The sequence below is a fragment of the Polypterus senegalus genome, chromosome 6, assembly GCF_016835505.1.
Source record: "Polypterus senegalus isolate Bchr_013 chromosome 6, ASM1683550v1, whole genome shotgun sequence".
In the NCBI taxonomy this organism is placed as follows: domain Eukaryota; kingdom Metazoa; phylum Chordata; class Cladistia; order Polypteriformes; family Polypteridae; genus Polypterus; species Polypterus senegalus.
Window position 1 is genome coordinate 113,394,261 of NC_053159.1, and position 18,231 is coordinate 113,412,491.

An 18,231-nucleotide genomic window follows, 5' to 3' on the forward strand; every position below is an offset into this window, starting at 1 on the left:
TTTTTCTTTTACAGAACGGTTTTATTTGACCATACCTGAAAATTTAAGTTCTTACAGTAAATATGAAAAAAAATAACATCTCAGGAAATAACATCTACCTAAAGTATGAAGTTTTCTTAAAATTGCATTTCGACATGTTACAACAAATTATAGCAAAGGTGATTTTTGTCATAGCTTATAATTATCAATGTTTTATTTTCAATATGTATATATATAAAAAAAAAAAAAAAAACAGATTTAACGTTTTTCAAATACTAACCTGCCCACAAAGTGTAAACAATTGTTCCACTTACTTTCTATGAGCCGTTTAACTTCAAGTTAACAATTTTTAATATGATACAGCAAAGCAAAATAAACATTTATGTCTTCTCCATACTGTGCAGCAGCCAAAAGAGAATGAATGCCTCAAAATTATGTTTAATACCAGCAGTAATTTATTCTTTAGTTGCTGATCAATTCAGGATAAAACAGAAAAAAAAAAAAAAAACACAAGAAACTATTTCATCTTTTATGTCTTGATCGCAGTATCTCTGGATTTGTAAATGACTCCCCTACTTTTCAGCTCTCTCACAATACCTGAAATGAAACAACATAAAAGCATAGAATAAAAACGTATTGCTTTCATAATTTTTGACAATACCTGAAAGAACTGTAAGATGTCGTCAAAATGTTGCACATGGAAGATCATGAAAGACCAAGAAGATGAATTCCTGGGTAGAGGGGAGTCAACTACAAATGAAACTATAGAGGACAACTGGATATATTAATCCACTCAGCCAGAAGAGAATGAAATAAGATAACCATCAATTATATTGTCTATTATGCTTTTTTTTCTTCTTTTTTTCTCTGAATTCACTGTCGTAATCTTCTTGATTTGGTTTATACAATGCTACAGTATATACTGTATACCCCGCCGTTCTCTCTTATATTCTAGATAGATACTTTACTAATCCCAAGGGGAAATTCACATAATCCAGCAGCAGTATACTGATACAAAGAAACAATATTAAATTAAATAGTAATAAAAATGAAAAAAATTAAAATAAAATTTATTTTAATTTTTTTCATTTTTATGCTAACATTAAATTAATGTTAGCTATTCTGTAAGTGCCTTGAGCATAGGAAAGGCACTATATAAATAAAATGTATTATTATTATTATATGGCAGACATTATTACACAGATGAATGGCATAAACTATATGAAATACTAGGTTCTATTGCTTATAAAATCACTTTTTTGCCAATCTAAAAAAATCTGTATTGAATGGTCCAAACAACACTTCCACATGAATTTCACTTTAGTGATACTGCAAGTGCTCACTCCATGGAAGACTTTACAATACAAAACAAGCAACTGTACTGTACAATATTATACAATCAAGTACATTGGCATAATATTTATTACATAAACAAGTAAATATAGATTACAAGAAATAGGAGATTGAATCAAGTGAACAACTTGCATAATATTTGTTTTGAAACTAAACAAGTTGGGTCAAATGTAGTAAATGAGCTGTACAGATTGATTGGCACAGGGCTGGCTTAATGCCGCTGTCAAGGTTGACCTTTCCAGATCTATTTTGTGAATGCATGCATGTGCGTGTGTTCGTGCGTGCGCGTGTGTGTTCGTGTGTCTGCGTCTGTGCGTGTGTGCGTGTGTGTTCATGTGTCTGTGCGTTCCTGGGCGCGTGCGTGTGTTAATTTCTTTCTCTTAAACATCCAGCATATACTTTGGTAGGTCAACCAACCTGTCAGCTATTTCACATATAAAATTTCTTTTGAGTGAATGCCTGCATGCACGTACACTTTCTTGTGCCTCTGTATATGTATATTTAATTAAAATTATGCATCTTAAGAACTACTTGTGCAAAATATCTCCAAATCAATAAGCCTAGCCACATGACTAAATAGAACAGACTTCAAAAAAACAATTTTTACGGCAGTTATTGTTGGACATATGTCAGACCATTTTTGTAGAACTGGGGCATATACTGTAATTACTGAACCAAAAACAATAGGTCTGAAGCCTGTAACAAGGCAAACATGATGCAACTCGTTTACAAAAAGAGATAGTTCCATCTTTTTCGGAATTTATCTCTGTACATACTTCCCAGCATTCCGAGTGGATATCAAAATTGATATTTCAGAAACTGCTCGCTCTAAACCTTTTTTTTTTTTTTTATCTTTCCTAGAATGGGGCAGAGTGGTGGCTCTGAGGCTAGGGATCTGCAGTGGTAAATCGGTAGGTTGCTGGTTCAAATCCCATAAAGGCCTACTTCATTGGTCCCCTGAGCAAGGCCCTTAAACTGCAATTGCTCTGTCCTGGGTATGACGTTAATCTCCATCCAGCCCTGCAATCTGCAGGGAAAAACCTGGGGGTTGGTGGCAGAATTGGCACTCCGGCCACCATTTAAAAAAAAACCCTCACACTGGTTCCATTCCATCTGAACTTGTGTGGTGCTGAGGTGTCACCCGTTGCATGGCTGCACTCGGGTCCTAATCTGGATCCTGAGTTGGTTCGTCATGTGGTCGGTGTGGCAAAGCGCTGTATCACCATGTGCTCCTAACCTCTTTCTAGAATGCAGTCATTGAGGAGTGCCACACAAAGCCAAAACATTTTCAAAAGAAAATAATAACTTTATGGCATGAAAATCAATGAATTTCATGTTGATATAAACAAAAGAATGCACAGTTGAAACGAACTTAAATTTCACACTGTGGACGGTATCACAATGAGGCACAATCATCACAACAGGTACTTCTTTTTGTGTGAGAATAGTAGCTTCGAGTAGCAAGAAAACAACATATATAGTCCTCCTATGGCGATTAGATTTACTGCTTGAAATTTGTCTTTCAATTTGCCTTCCAGACAGTTTTTAACCCAAAAAAAATTAGAGCCTTTGGTAATTTTGTAATAAGCAAAAAGAAAATTGTCATAGATTAAAAAACCTTTTCCTTCCCACTCCTTAAATATTGTATTAATTGCTTTAATGCTTGTACATTTTTTCAATCATGCAGGTAGCCATGAAGTTCAATTTTATTAACAATTGTGTCACTGTGATATACATATTCAATAAGCTAGCATCCTTTTTACTTGCTATTTCTTGTGGCATTTCTGCTGGTTAGTGTTAGGCTAAATTGCTTGATTTCCCTTTTTTATTATATATTCTTGCTTTCATTCTTTTATTATTACACTGTAATAAAATGTTTTGAGTTCTGCCAGAAGAAATGCGGATAGGAACTTTTGTTCCTCGTAATTTTCAAGCATGTAGCAGGAGGGAGGCAAAAAGGCAAAGCTCCCTGTTAATCACTAATTGGTTTAAAAAACAATATTATATCAAAGTTGCAAAAAGTGTGCTACCACACACTGACAGTGGAAACCCCAGCCAGTCAACCCTGTGACTTTCAAACTGCCGCCATCCATAATCCTCCTCCCTCCAAAACACGTATTGTTTTTACAAAAGTTTTAAAGTAAAAGTGAAAACAATGCATATGTAACAATTCCCATGAAAATAATCTCTTTAAACTGCATATCCAGTAAGCCAAACCCGGGGCTGGGCAAGCGAAGCGAGCAGGAGGCAGAGCCCCCCTAGTAATAATAATAATAATAATAACCGGGGTAGCACTACTGTCTCACAGTGAACAATAATGGTTATTGTGTCCCGAGTATTCCCTGCATGGAGTTTGCATATTCTCCCTAGGCACTTTGGTTTCTTCCTGCAGCCGACAATCTAAACACATGCAGGTTAGGTGGACCAGTTGCTAAAATGGTCCTATAATTTGTGTGTGTGGGTGAATGCATTCACTATACGACAAATCATTGCTGTTTTGGGGATTGTTCCTCCTTTGGGACTGTCTGATGATTGCTGGGATAGGTTCTAGATGTACTGTATAAACGGAATGAATCCTTATAATAATTGTTCAGTTCTCATCATTTGATTACTTGCAGAGCTTTATGTCGAAACAAGCAATTACTGGTAATGTTTGGGTCCATGGCCAGGAAACTCCTCAGACCTTAATCCCATTGAGAACTTGTGGTCAATCCTCAAGAGGTCGGTGGACAAGCAAAAATCTACAAATTCTGACAAACTCCAAAGCACTGATTATGCAAGAATGGGCTGCCATCAGTGAGGATTTGGGCCAGAAGTTGATTGACAGCATGCCAGGGTGAATTGCAGAGGTCTTGAAAAAGAAGGGCCAACACTGCAGTTATTGACTGCATAAATTTAATGTAATTGTCAATAAAAGCTTTTGAAACTTATGAAATGGATGTAATTATACTTCAATATACTATAGAAATATCTGACAAAAAGATCGAAAAAGATCGAGCAAAATTTAACACAATTATTGGTTATCATTTTCTCAAAACATTTGGCCACGACTGTACAAGTCAAACAATGTGATTTTATTCTGAAACTGTCGTTACAGGGTTGAACAAATGTGCATATTAATAAAGAAAACAAATACATCATAATTTCTCAAATGGGCCCATTAACAGTTACCCCTACCTTATCTTCAATTCTACTATTAGTGTTCAGAATGATACTTCTAAGTACTGTGTTATACTTTCCCTTATATATTTGCACAGAAAAATAATTGCTGGCCTGATTAACATGAACACATTTTAATTAATAATTGTAAGTACACATACCTGGGGGTAATCGTCCATTTACTGATACTGCATAAACACCTGGCTTAAAATTACCTATAGAAGAAATGCAATTATAGGTAACTGGATAATTGAACATCGTTTGCACAAACACAGAAATGCAAAAAGAATGAACACCGCAATCAAACTATATTTAATTAATTAAATTATTAGTTTTATTACACTTCTAAGACATTCTATGAAAGAAATTATAAAAATAAACAATTTTCCAACAACAGAAAGTTTTATTCAGCAACCATAAAAAAAAACTTCTTGCCAAAAATCATTGTAATCAATAAATGTTGCTTCTATAACCAAAATTGTTAACTCTGTTCTTGTCCAGGTTTGAATAAAGAAAAGTAAATGCAGCTGTAAATCAGACTTACATTTTAAAATTGCTTCCTTCAATGTGCTAATGATTACAGGAACTAGTAACTTCATTTCTTTCATATCGAAAATGCATTAATATTGCAATTATTGAGACAAATAGGTAAAAACTTGGAAGGAACTTTTAATGGATCCTTCTTAAACTGTAGTTGATAATTTAATAACAGAATTTCAACTAAATGTTGATGTGTGATATATGCAGCATTACTTTTGTTAATTAAAATCACAACTGACAAGTTTTTTTTGACCTGGACAAAGATATAAACTTATTGTAAATACTACATGAACAAGATAACTAAATGAGCATTTTCTTTAAAGAGTTTTGCATTTAAATCTTTCATGCTTTTATTTATTTATTTTTGTAATTTTTGGGTTGATTATTTAGATTTTTTTTATTTACATAAATTATCCTACATATGAGTGCCCATTTATGAGCGGGTAAAAAAAAAAAAAACACTTGTCATATAAAGAATGGACAAACTGCATACTTACAGACTGAATGTGGGATAATATCACAAACTTTTGGCTTACTTTATGAATCATTTCATAATGTACTTTGATAAAATGCTAGGGATCTGCACTGGCAATTGAAAGGTAGCCGGTTCGAATCCCGTAAATGTCAAAAGGGACTCTGCTCTGTTGGGTCCTTGAGCAAGCCCTTAACCTGCAATTGCTGAGCGCTTTGAGTAGTGAGAAAAGCGCTATATAAATGCAAAGAATTATTATTATTAAAATGTAAAGAATTATAAAATAACCACCCAAGACAAATGTTTTGTGGACTACTATAAAGTGCCTAAGACACAGTATTGTATAAACTGTATTAGACTTGCATAAGGACAGACGATTACAAACAAGACTCAGTATACTCTGTTAGACTGTACAGACTTGGAAGCCAACATAAATGACTAGCTAGGTTAATCTAGTAACACAGAGGAACTACAAAAGAAAGAACAGAGCTGCTTCTTTTCTTCGAAGACTGTTCATTTTATGTGGGAACTAGCATCTTCACATGCTGTACAATTATGTTCTAGTCAGTGCATGATTCTCTATTTTGTGGTCTTGGACCAATAACATTTGTTCAAGAGAGGCTCAGTGAATAAACAAGCTAATTAAAAAAAGCAGGCTCAGTTGAGACACTCGAACTGGAGGTTCAAAGTGCAAAGGAGAAAACGAAGACAAAACTGACAACTGCTGGATGTCCTCTCAATGACACACAATCATTAAGTACAGTACTCATAATCAATTTATTTTTAGCTTAAATGTGTAAAGAAACACTACTGGTGTGCCAATATGGCAAAACCTTGAATGTTTCCTACTCAAGTCATCAATCAATTGCTCTTTTGAAACTTACTGATTCTCTGCCATTTAGAAACCCAGCTATCTTCAGGACTCATCATTGCAATGACTCTACAACAAAAAATATATATATATATTTTTTAAATTAAACATAAGCAATGGAAAAATGTGTTTCTTCAATTAAATAATAAATCTTTGAAAAGTTATTTATAATCACTAATATCAACACCATGGCAGTTTTAAAATTGTAACTTCATAAAGTAATTAACAGGATGGCTAGACACGGTATTGCGTCTAATTCAATTCAATTCGGCTAAGGAACAGCAAATTACATTTGTTTTTTTAAATACAAACGTGCAGCTTTCGTTCTTTGCACAGTCAACTGTGTAGAAACAGCTCAATTTAACATCTAATAGTGTAAAAAATGCATTAGTATTATATATGATTTATTTGCATATCGATTAAGCACTACTTTTACGTACCCGTCAAATGAGGAGCTCGTACAGTCATAAACCATTTCCCGGTTTCCTTTCATCTGAAGATAGGCATCACAGTTATCACAGCCGTCATATTCGAACTGATCGATTGTCTACAGTGAGATAAAAGAGAAATGATGGTAATCACGAGGGTATAAACAATGAAATATGTACACTTTTCTAAAAGATGTGAAAAACGTAACTTTAACATGAGAACACTTGAAAAGACCTCCTTCTACTTGGTGAATCACAGCAACAATCTGCATTTGCGTTGTTACTTTCGAGAATTCAATGATACAACCCGACAAGCAAGTGTATTCATAGTGCGCTATACAGGTTCTCAAAAACAAATTGACCATCTCTTTACTGTTACAAGCTTCAGCATGTTTGCCATTCGTATTAACCACCCTACATACAACTAACTGACTCACAAGAAGAGAGGAAAAAGCAGATCCCAAAAACTGCTGTTAAAAGAAAACGAACAGTCCCCGAGTTACCTATGAACATTTCTTACCTTTACCAAGGAACACAACAGACAAGCTCGCAAGTGCCGAAGATCTTTAGGTACAGTCTCTAACGCCATTATAAAAACAAAGAAACAGCCAACAATGCAACTGTTTCTTGTCAGTAACAAAAAGAAAAACAGATTAGGACCAAACACTCTAATCAGGCCGCGATGCTCGCTGTCATCCAATTGCGCCGGAAACGATTCGTGATTGGACGAGCGTCCCGAGTGACGTCATAGTCGAAGTCCGACTTCAGACGTCGCAGCTGAGCAGCAGAGACAATTGAATTTATTCAAATTTAAGATTGTATTTTATTTAAAGTTACATTTCCATATAATTGAATATACTGTTTAACTAAATTAATTTGTTGATTTTAAAAGTTAAATTTTACTTATACATTAATGACCGGAGACCCACTTTTTAAATTTTCTTTCCTAATCTCCTCATATAAAATACAATTTGGTGGCCGAGTTTATGGGTGCTCCCTGTGTAGAGTTTGCATGGTTTCCCTCGGAGTGCTCCAGTTTCCTTCCACACCCCGTGTGACCTCGGTTGTATTTGTGTTTATCCTGAGATGGGCTAGTGACCTATTTGTGCCTTCTGCCTGATGCTTACTGGGCTAGGCTGCTGCTTCCCTGTGACTCAGCTCAGGATAGGTGGGCTTCCAAGATGCGATATTTTAAGTTGTCAATGTATGCCAAGAACAAGACAAGTTATTGAAACATTAAGCACCCTTCTGTTTTCTGAACAGTTTTAATCTTGGCAGCATCAAGTGCAAATCCAAAAGTGGTCCATCTTGGCCACTCTCACACCGATTCACATTGATCAGGTTTACCCATGGAAACATATCAGTGTGTTTTTTTTCAGAAAGTAAAAATTAAAAACATCTCCCAAAAACACTGAGGAACATATTTTTTGATCCCTTCCTCGGGGTTAACTAAAAAATTATACTTAACTGTAAATCGGCCTTTTATAAGTAAGTCAGACTCTACCTTTTGCACAATTGGTTCCTGGTTTTTGCCTGTTGTTGCTTCAGTTCCTATACACCTTAGCTGAAAAAGCAAATTAGGAAATGGTTGGATAACAAGATAGAGCTTACTTTAAATAACGTCATGAATCTTGAGATGCGGTTGTGTGTTGCTGTTTCCCAAATTGCATCTTTGCAGGTGCTCAGACTGTCCTTGGCTTCTACAGAGGATATTAGCTAAGGACATTGGCTGTTAGTACTATGACTGTAATCTTTGTGTTGTTTTTTTTTTCCCCCTTTTTCAGAACTAACATTATTTGCATCCAGGCATACTTCCAGTCTTGATCTATTCGCTGTAGTCGTGTTTCTTTCCTTTCCAACAATCAGGCGATCACACCTGCAACCCTCCCCAGTGTATAAAAGGACAGTGGTAAGACACAGAGGAAGAGGAAGAAAAGAAAGAAAAATGAAGAGAGTAATGGAGGCAAACAAGCAAGCAAGCAGACAGGAGTAAACAAGTGAAAGAGAAGGAGAGTGAGAGCTGGTGCATGTTGAAAGGAAGCACGTGACAATGGGTTCAAGAGGGGTGTGGAGCTAACCCGCACTGTCACATTTGGTGGCAGCTGTGGGATGAGCCGAGGCGGTGAGGACTGAAGACTGGAAGGGAAGCAGCAAACAGGATATATGTCTGACTTTAGAAGAACCCACAGACCCAAGCTGAAAGAACTTTGAGCTTTTTATTGGACTGTTTATTTATTGATTGTTTTAATGTCCTGATTTTATAGAGGGGTTGGATTTGTTTTTGGAAGGGTTGGTTTTAGCGTTCTTATCAGTAGTGTACTGTACTGTACTCATCAGTTCTAAGCACTTGCTGTCATTGTTTAGCACTCCATCGTTGTGGTTTTACATGTATGGAGGTGGAATGGCTCTTTCATGAAGACCTTTTCTAACTACTGAGTCTTATAAACCACTGGGTTGAACACCAACTACCTTTTTTCATTTATTTTTTGAATATTGGTTTATGTGCCATTGCACAAGGCCTCAAATAAATCCTTTTTGATGTATGCTTACAGTAAAATTTATAAAGAGGACATATTTAAAAACTGAAAATCAATCAATCAATAAATAAGTAATTAATAAAACATGTGCAACATGTGAGCAGAGTTAGCTTGTCAGGGTGCCTTGTTCATTCCTGGCCTTGCAAGTTGTAGGTATCCACATTGTTTATTAACTCATCCTGTTTAAACTGTGTTGCTTTGCATCCTGATTCATTTTGTCCCAATACAAGCCCTTCTCGTTCCTCCTTCCTTTGTCCATTTGCTATTGTAAAAGCCTTATGGTCCTTGGGCCATGACACTACTCATTTATTGTTGTAAATAAACCAGTACAACCCTCCAAAGATGGTATCAACACCCCACAATGCAATGCAGTGTAATACATCACTCATAGGCCCTTTTACAAAGTTTGTAAGGCATGCATTATTGGGTGCTACTTTTTATTAAGCTGCAATGGATCGTGTTTATTTGACCTCTCTCTTTTTACTTTCAAAAATACATTTTAAAGGTGCAAGAAGTATTGAAAAATAACTTCACAAAGAAAGAATCAAAGTAAAATAAAAGCTATACATTTTCTAAGGAGATATTTCTTTATAATTACTAGGATAAGTTTGTTAGCTTTCTTATGTCTGTATGCTAACAGTTTCAGCTAAACAGTTTTTTTATATTTGGCACCATTCAGTTTCAACAGACCTCAGTGTGTTGTAATATAAAAACAGTCCAAAGGCATTTTCCACGTTTGTTGTATACAGTGGTGTGAAAAACTATTTGCCCCCTTCCTGATTTCTTATTCTTTTGCATGTTTGTCACACAAAATGTTTCTGATCATCAAACACATTTAACCATTAGTCAAATATAACACAAGTAAACACAAAATGCAGTTTTAAATGATGGTTTTTATTATTTAGGGAGAAAAAAAATCCAAACCTACATGGCCCTGTGTGAAAAAGTAATTGCCCCCTTGTTAAAAAATAACCTAACTGTGGTGTATCACACCTGAGTTCAATTTCCGTAGCCACCACCAGGCCTGATTACTGCCACACCTGTGAGAGAGCCTAAACCTAAAGAGAGCAACAGATACAGCATCACATATTCAGACAAATAAATAGTAGTTTTTACACATTTAGCAGAATACTGAATATGCTATATTTTACCATCTATAGGGAAATATTTCTGGTTGGTCAAAAAATTTGCATGCCTACTTTTGACAAGACTTATTTATACTGTAGAGGGGTGTACTTGAGTTGCAATAGCATCTATGACTTTGGAGCTGACAGCATTGCCAGACTCAAAATGTGTAAAATAAAACAGTAAAACAAGATAGTAAAATTCACAGCCCATTACGTAAAAAATTCAGAGTATAATACAGAAAAAAATATTTAATATCATTGGTTAAGGAAGGCAGTTTCAGTGTTTAAGCACACTGTAGTGTTTATTATCATTTATTTACTCAATTCTTTCTGAAATAACTTTTTACTTTTAGAGTTACTTGGCAATATAAATTTTCCCCACAGCACTGATAATATAATATATATATTACTTATTCTATGTTGATTAATGTTGACTTAAGTTTATTTTTTATTGTGTCTTCTATTTTTCTATTCATTTTGTAAGACACTTTGAGCTACATTTTTTTGTATGAATATGTGCTATATAAATAAATGTTGATTGATTGATTGATTGATTGATTGATTGATTGATTGATTGATTGATTGATTGATAAGACAGAAGCCATAACGTTATATACTCTATATATACAGTAAACGTCCATAATGGTAGAACAAGGGGAGATGGCTTATGAAGGGCACCATCTTCCCCAAGCTGCTATTGGGCAACTCCCCCCGGGGTGCAACGGCACCTCGGATTCCCATAGTGTCAGCTCAGCCCTATTGGGTTCCAGGGGTGCCGCCAGGAGCTCCAGAGCCCTATTTTGTCAAGCTACTGCCCACACCTGGGAGGATTTCAGGAACCTGCTAATGAGCCACCAGGAGTACTTCCAGGCACAGCATAAAAGGAGCTGCCTGCCTTCATTCCCAGAGGCAGAGTCAGGAGGGAGAAGATGACACTTGTGTGAAGAGGAGGAGTGGAGGCGGAAGGACAGACAGACAGAGAGGTGGACTGACAGAGAGAAATGTTATATATTGTGCTGTGCTCATTGTAACTGTGCTGAGGTGGTGGGAATGAAAGGAAGGCAATGTCAATGTCAAATTTATTTATATAGCACATTTAAAACAACATAGGAATGCTGAGACCAAAGTGCTTTACAATAATAGAATAAAAGAAAAACATACAATTAACACGAATAACATAAATAGAAATAAAATAAATGAAAATAAATAAAATAATAAATAGAAGTAAGATTACATAATCACAATGAGGAAACCATCAGTATTACTGAAGGTCACCGAATGCAAGTGAATAGAAATGAGTCTTTAATCTTGTTTTGAACAGTTCAATTGTAGACGACTCCCTTATGTGATGAGGTAGAGAGTTCCACAGGCAAGGAGCAGCAGCTGCAAAAGCCCTGTCCCCTTTAGTTTTACACTTGGTATGAGGGACAACAAGAGACAACTGACCAGAAGATCTAAGCACTCTAGATGGCTGGCGTAAAACACACAATTCAGACAAATAGGCAGGAGCAAGCCCATGTAAAGATTTAAAAACTAGCAACAAGATTTTAAAATCAACTTGAAAACTGACAGCCAGCCAATGTAAAGTAGCTAATATTGGAGAAACAGAATCAGACTTTCTTGCCCCAACCAGACAGCGAGTGGCAGGATTCTGGACCAACTGTAACCTGCGTATCAGGGATTTGCTAATCCCAGAATACAGCGAGTTGTAGTAATCAAGGTGAGAGAAGATAAAAGCATGAGTAGCTTTCTCAAGATCCCTAGAAGATAAAAAAAGGCTTGATCTTACCTAATAGACGAAGCTGGACAAAGCAACTCTTAACTACAGAATTAATCTGTTTCTTAAAAGAGAGGTTACTGTCAAAGATAACACCAAGATTGCGGACTTGAGGTTTGCAAAAGACAGAGAAAGGGCCGAGAAGTCCAAGACCAATTTGGGCTTTAGCTGATGGACCCACTATAAGCACCTCGGTTTTATTTTGATTCAGATCAAGAAAATTATTAGCCATCCAGGATCTTAATTCAGAAAGACAGTTGTGCAGTTGATTCATTGTAGAGTTGCAGACAGGAATATAAACCTGTGTATCGTCAGCATAGCAGTGAAAAGAAATGTTAAATTTCCTAAAAATAGCTTCAATAGGATGACGGTATATAGAGAACAAAATAGGATCCAAAATGGATCCCTGAGGAACACCATATTTAAGAGGAGCAGTAGACGAAAAACAGGAATTTAAAGTCACTGAAAAGTGTCTACCAGTTAGATATGACCTCAACCAGTTAAGAGCAGCCCCTTTACGCCCAACAAGATGTTCAAGCCGCAACAGCAATATCTCATGGTGAACAGTGTCAAAGGCAGCGGACAGGTCAAGGAGGACAAGGACTGCAGCGTCACCTGAGTCAGTAATAATAGAGATGTCATTGAATACTTTAAGGAGGGCCGTCTCAACACCATGATAACGCCTAAAGCCAGATTGGTAGATCTCAAATAAATTATTGGAGTTTAGGTGATCAACCAATTGATTATAAATAATTCTTTCTAATATTTTAGCCAGGCACTTCCCACACCTAAAAAAAAGTGTGTATTGCTGCACTTGTGCCTAGGCCCTAGTCAAGTGTCTGGTGTGTCTGGTGTGTCTGGTGTTTGGGAAGCTGGGCACCCCCTGGTGGTCACTATATAAAATTATATTTATACTGTACATATATATTATATATATATATATATATATATATATATATAGGCTTATCATTATCATAAGTATTTTTGAAATGTTAAAAAATTCTGATTTATACAAAATATATGCTGTGGTGGATCAGGTGACAAAATTCAGTACAGAAATCAAGTGAAATTTCAGTATGTCATAGATCAGGGGAGTACCAAAATAGCGGCTGAATTCAATTTGCAGATCTGTCAGATAAAAAGGGCTCCACCCTTAAACCAGGTACTTAGGTATACTGGATATCCTACTAGTGTGGCAAAGTGGCAAACTTTAGCTTCTCCAAAATCACATGCACTTTAAGTTACAATATCATTGCGAGGCTGGGTAATATCGACACTCAGTATCTAGAATCTTATAAAAGTTTTTCCGAAACTGACATGATGCTCAGTTTTAGCTGAATATGTTCATGCTGAGGCTAGTATGGTCAAATGCGAGGTATAAAAACAGCCAGTGCAAAGTTGAATCTGTCATGGTAAGCAAGGCTGGATCTAAGGGGTTGCTGGTAAAAAAGTTGCCTTACCCTCCAAACCAGAATGCAAACTCATGATGTTGTCGATTGAAACACCAAAGAGGAGCACCTACCATGTTTAATATTTCTAAACAACTACTTTCTACTGTGTGGTTTGATATTACCTATCCAGAAACATTTGCTGTACATTTAAAGAATTAAAACATCATAATCCAAAAATCAACCCACTGTATTACATGTATTTCTTATTTCAGACAGAAGGTGTTGTTGAAGAATGAAAATAAAAGATTATAACAGAAAAGCTTCAAAGAAGCAGTAATGAATATAGTACAAATCCAAATATAGATCTCAGACCATCATCTTGGAAGTCTGAAAAGCTGGTAATGAGAGCAATGTGTCAGCTATGATGGACAAAAGATACAAATTGTTCACAAATGAGGATGCTACGCTGGTTAGACTGAAAGAATTTGCTGCGGCATGGACACAACTAAACAAACAATGCTGGCTCCTGAATGCCCAGACACTGTGGATCTCTTCACATCCACCACCACCACTTTCTAACCCGCTGAATCCGAATACAGGGTCACGGGGGTCTGCTGGAGCCAATCCCAGCCAACACAGGGCACAAGGCAGGAATCAATCCCAGGCAGGGTGCCAACCCACCGCAGACCAGTCATCCATTCACTTTTCAAATGTGGTTCCTCCATTACAGGGTCTGGAGCCTATCACAGCAGCGTTAAGTGTAGGATAGGAACAGACCGCTGACTGGGTTAGCCCATCACTGGACACACACCCAATCTCACTCATACAGGGCTAATTTAGTCTCACAAAATATTCTAGCCTCCATGTTTTTTGGAATTTGGGAGGAAACCGAAGTATCTTGAGAAAATTGAGACATAGGGAGAATGTGCAAACTCTGCACCAATAATGACCATTAGTCAAACCTATTTGTCTGGAGCCATGAGACAGCAGAATTAAGTGTAGTGACATCCCTTTATTTTTCTGCTCCACTTAGGGATGTCACAATATCAGAATTTTAACATTCAATACCAATACCAGTTAAATTTTACAATACTCAATACCCACTCAAGACCACTGCAAAAACAGAAATCCCATTCAATTGTTCTTTATTAAAAGTACCTCCATTATTCGACTCAGTAGTGTAGCCAAAAGTGGGCATGGAAGGGCAATCACCCTCCCAATCAATTTCCAATTTGCCCTTGTTCAGCCACTGATGGTCAAGTTCTATAAACCATCGTATCTGGGTCAAATTTTATTCACCCACCTAGTTTCAAATATGCCCAATTCTGGATATGCTACTGATTCAAAAGAACAAAATTGTGCTTATTTCTGTGTAATACAATATAAAATATATAAATATTAAGAATAACAAGAGCTTAAAAATACTGGTATACCCATCAAATAGCTGAATGATGTGCTTCTATCTGTTTCTACAAAAAACTTTAGATTTCCTATTAAACTATGATAACTAATGAACAATACAAACATTGAGTCTGTTATGCAGGGCTCATGTATGCATTGTAATAAGGCGCTATATAAGCACCTGACCCAGCACAGACTGACGCAGAGGCACATACAAAATGAACACAAAGGCTTTATTAATTCTTCAACTGTGGGACACGTCTTTCCCGTGCCACACAGTCCAACACAGTCCCAAAAGCACAATTACACCACAAAACACTCTCTTCTCCTTTACCACCACTCCTCCACAAGCGTAGTCCTCCTCCTCCCGACTCTGGCTCCTTGAGAGGTGGCGGCTGGCCCTTTTTATAACCCACCCAGAAGTGTTCCAGGTGCTTGACCACCTGGTCCTGATTGCACCTCCGGCTGGGGCTAAAGAATCGTCCAGCCAGGCTGCTGACTCCATGCAGCTCCCCCTAGTGGCCATCCAAGCCCCCAACCAGGCTGTGGAGGACTCCATCTTCCATGGAGCCATGCGACAGGCTCGGGGATCACCATTCGCCAGGGAGGCTGCCACCAAGCGTCCCGGGGGAGGTACTGAGCTGCCCATGGTTGCTCCCCAGGAACAGATGCAGCAGGGGCGTCCCTGCCGGGCATGGGAACCGGCTGTCCGCCACAGCATTAGATAGTAAATCAAATTGTTCACCCTTCAGACATGATCTTTTCAAGTCCAAATATTTAAGTGCTAGAGGAGAGGGCATGGATTGCTTGCAGATGAGTAATGCATATTATAGAAGTACAGAGGTTATGGTACACACAAACAGTGATATCTTTTATACTTTTTCTTGAATGTTACTTTGCATGGATGCAGAGTAATATTATCCATCTGCATCTCTAGCAAACCAAGACAATTCACTGAGCAAGAAAAATCTTGATGAGGATCTAGTTTTACAACCAATGTGGCTAAAAGCAGTCCAGAGGTTTACATCAAACAAACTGACAGATATTTCTCAAGGCATGATACCCATGTTTCACAACCTACAATTCATTTCCATGCCACAGCATGCACAACTGGATTCTACAAGGAATGTGGACCAAAATTTCAACTGGTGTATAATTCCATCAGCCCAGTAGCGTTCCAGTATCTTTCTTAAAAAGTATTTCCTAAAATCTAAGACAGTGTAGAGTATGTGTCTCACCACATGATAAAAGTTCAGAATACAAAAACAGCAAATCACAGAACTATTCGGTTAAAAAGGAAAGTTACCTAATAGTGGTGTGTGACATATTTAAAATTACAGCTTGTCATGGCAAATGTTTTGTCGTTTTATATAAACCCTTATTTAAAGACTTCTTTATTTATTTGAAACTTTAGTATTGTTTTTATCTAATTCCATTTCAGCACAAAAATGTGTTCTAATATTTTAATGACAAACTGTGTATTTATAAAAATGACCAGGTAGTTGTCAAACTATATTAAATAATTTAAGACAGGTGCAATGATATTACTTTATTGAGTTATTATGTTAATATTTTATTTTATTCCAGTATCCTTGCAATTCAATAATTGTTTGGGATTTTTGTGAGAGAATCAAAGAAAGGAGTAACCTGGAGATAGTACAAAGGAAAAATGGGAAGACTTGGAGTAAGACAAAAAACAACATAACCTAACTTTTTTAACCCACATAATCCAATCCCAAGTCATTGACTCTGTCTTGAAATGGACTAATGGAGTAACGTTCTGTCCAAGGTAGGTTACTGACTTTCAAGTGATGCTGTTGTGAACTTCCTACAACACTGTAATGGCAAAAATGGGCTTAAATAATGAATGGCTGCATATAATTTATGTGCAGTATTATTGTGAAAAATTATGAATGATTTTCTTTTTATTAAAGCTAGTATATATTAATATATGCATAGATGTGGGAGTATCTGTTCTCCCTTTCCCAGATGTTTCAGTCAACATTTTTTCACAATTACCCGTTACAACAATTACCCGGTTTAGGTTAATCCAACAAACCACTTTTTGCAATTAAATAAACAAATCACAATCAATTTTTTACACTCTATAAATGTAGCAAAATGACAAATATTTTGTCATTGATGTAGCTATGTTATGTTTGAGTTCTAGTTTAATAAGTGGACATACCTGTTTAACCACTTTACATTGTTTTTTCTACATTTATTCTTCAAGGTTAATTGCTTAGGCATATCTGAGGAATTTTACTGTATCTGTAATTTAAGTATAGTGGGAATGATGTGCAATATGGTATTGGAATTTCAATGAAGATCTTGGTAGGTGCTTAGTGCTTAAGTAATTTACTACCGTATTATAATAATATACTGTAGATCATTTTTCAACATCAAATCTGCACTGTTTTATCCATAAATATAGATGCAATTTTCAGTGGGGAATCAAAAATCAGCCAATCCCAGTTATCAGTACACCAGCTCATGCTTGGTAAATGTGGACATGATTCTGCTTCACAGCAAGATGCAATCTGAATCTGCTTCAAAGAAGCGACCACTTTCAAATGCTGGAAATAATATTACAGATGACACACTCTCACAAATGATTCCAGTACCATCAATTACACCATTAACTCTGAAAAACAGCCAAATGTAAGACTAATGGAACAGCCTGTTCAGTTTCCATTCCTAAAGCATTTGAGTTTCTGGTTTCTCCACTACAAAAGTAAAGCAATCACTGTTCACAATCTGCGGTAAGCATGCATACATTTATATGCAACTATTTAAAAACTGGATTATTTTTGTTCACAAGACAGAAATAACTTTAAAATATCAATTGAAAATACATGGATATATACTGTACAGAGGCTGATATCAGCGATTTCTTGTTAAAGGGTTTAAAATTTTAGATTTTACTAAACTGATTGCATAACCCCCATTGAGGCTGTGAACTTTTCTTCATAAAAACTATGAACGATGAAAGTGTAACTTCTTACAATTATATTGAAAATATGAACAACATACTTGACAATCATCCTCCCAGTAAGTACAACATATTAATGGATACTAATTTAAAGTTTAAGTAACCTTTTAATAATGTGCTATAATAATTTGAATTACCATCGACTTGTTCTCAGTTCTACTTTTTGTAAAAATTGATTGATTTGTATGAAATGATTGCAATAAA

The 18,231-nt window shown here is 36.3% G+C and overlaps 1 protein-coding gene across 1 annotated transcript; it reads right to left on the reverse strand.

Annotated features, from left to right (window-relative positions):
• Positions 1-7,518, reverse strand: supt4h1 (SPT4 homolog, DSIF elongation factor subunit). The gene is made up of 5 exons (XM_039756812.1): positions 7,323-7,518; positions 6,815-6,921; positions 6,388-6,443; positions 4,653-4,706; positions 1-576 (listed from the first exon to the last, which is right to left on the reverse strand). Exons 1-5 carry the CDS (start codon positions 7,389-7,391, stop codon positions 509-511), a joined length of 354 nt encoding a protein of 117 aa, XP_039612746.1. The 5' UTR covers positions 7,392-7,518; the 3' UTR covers positions 1-508.
• Positions 7,519-18,231: the final 10,713 nt, after the last annotated feature.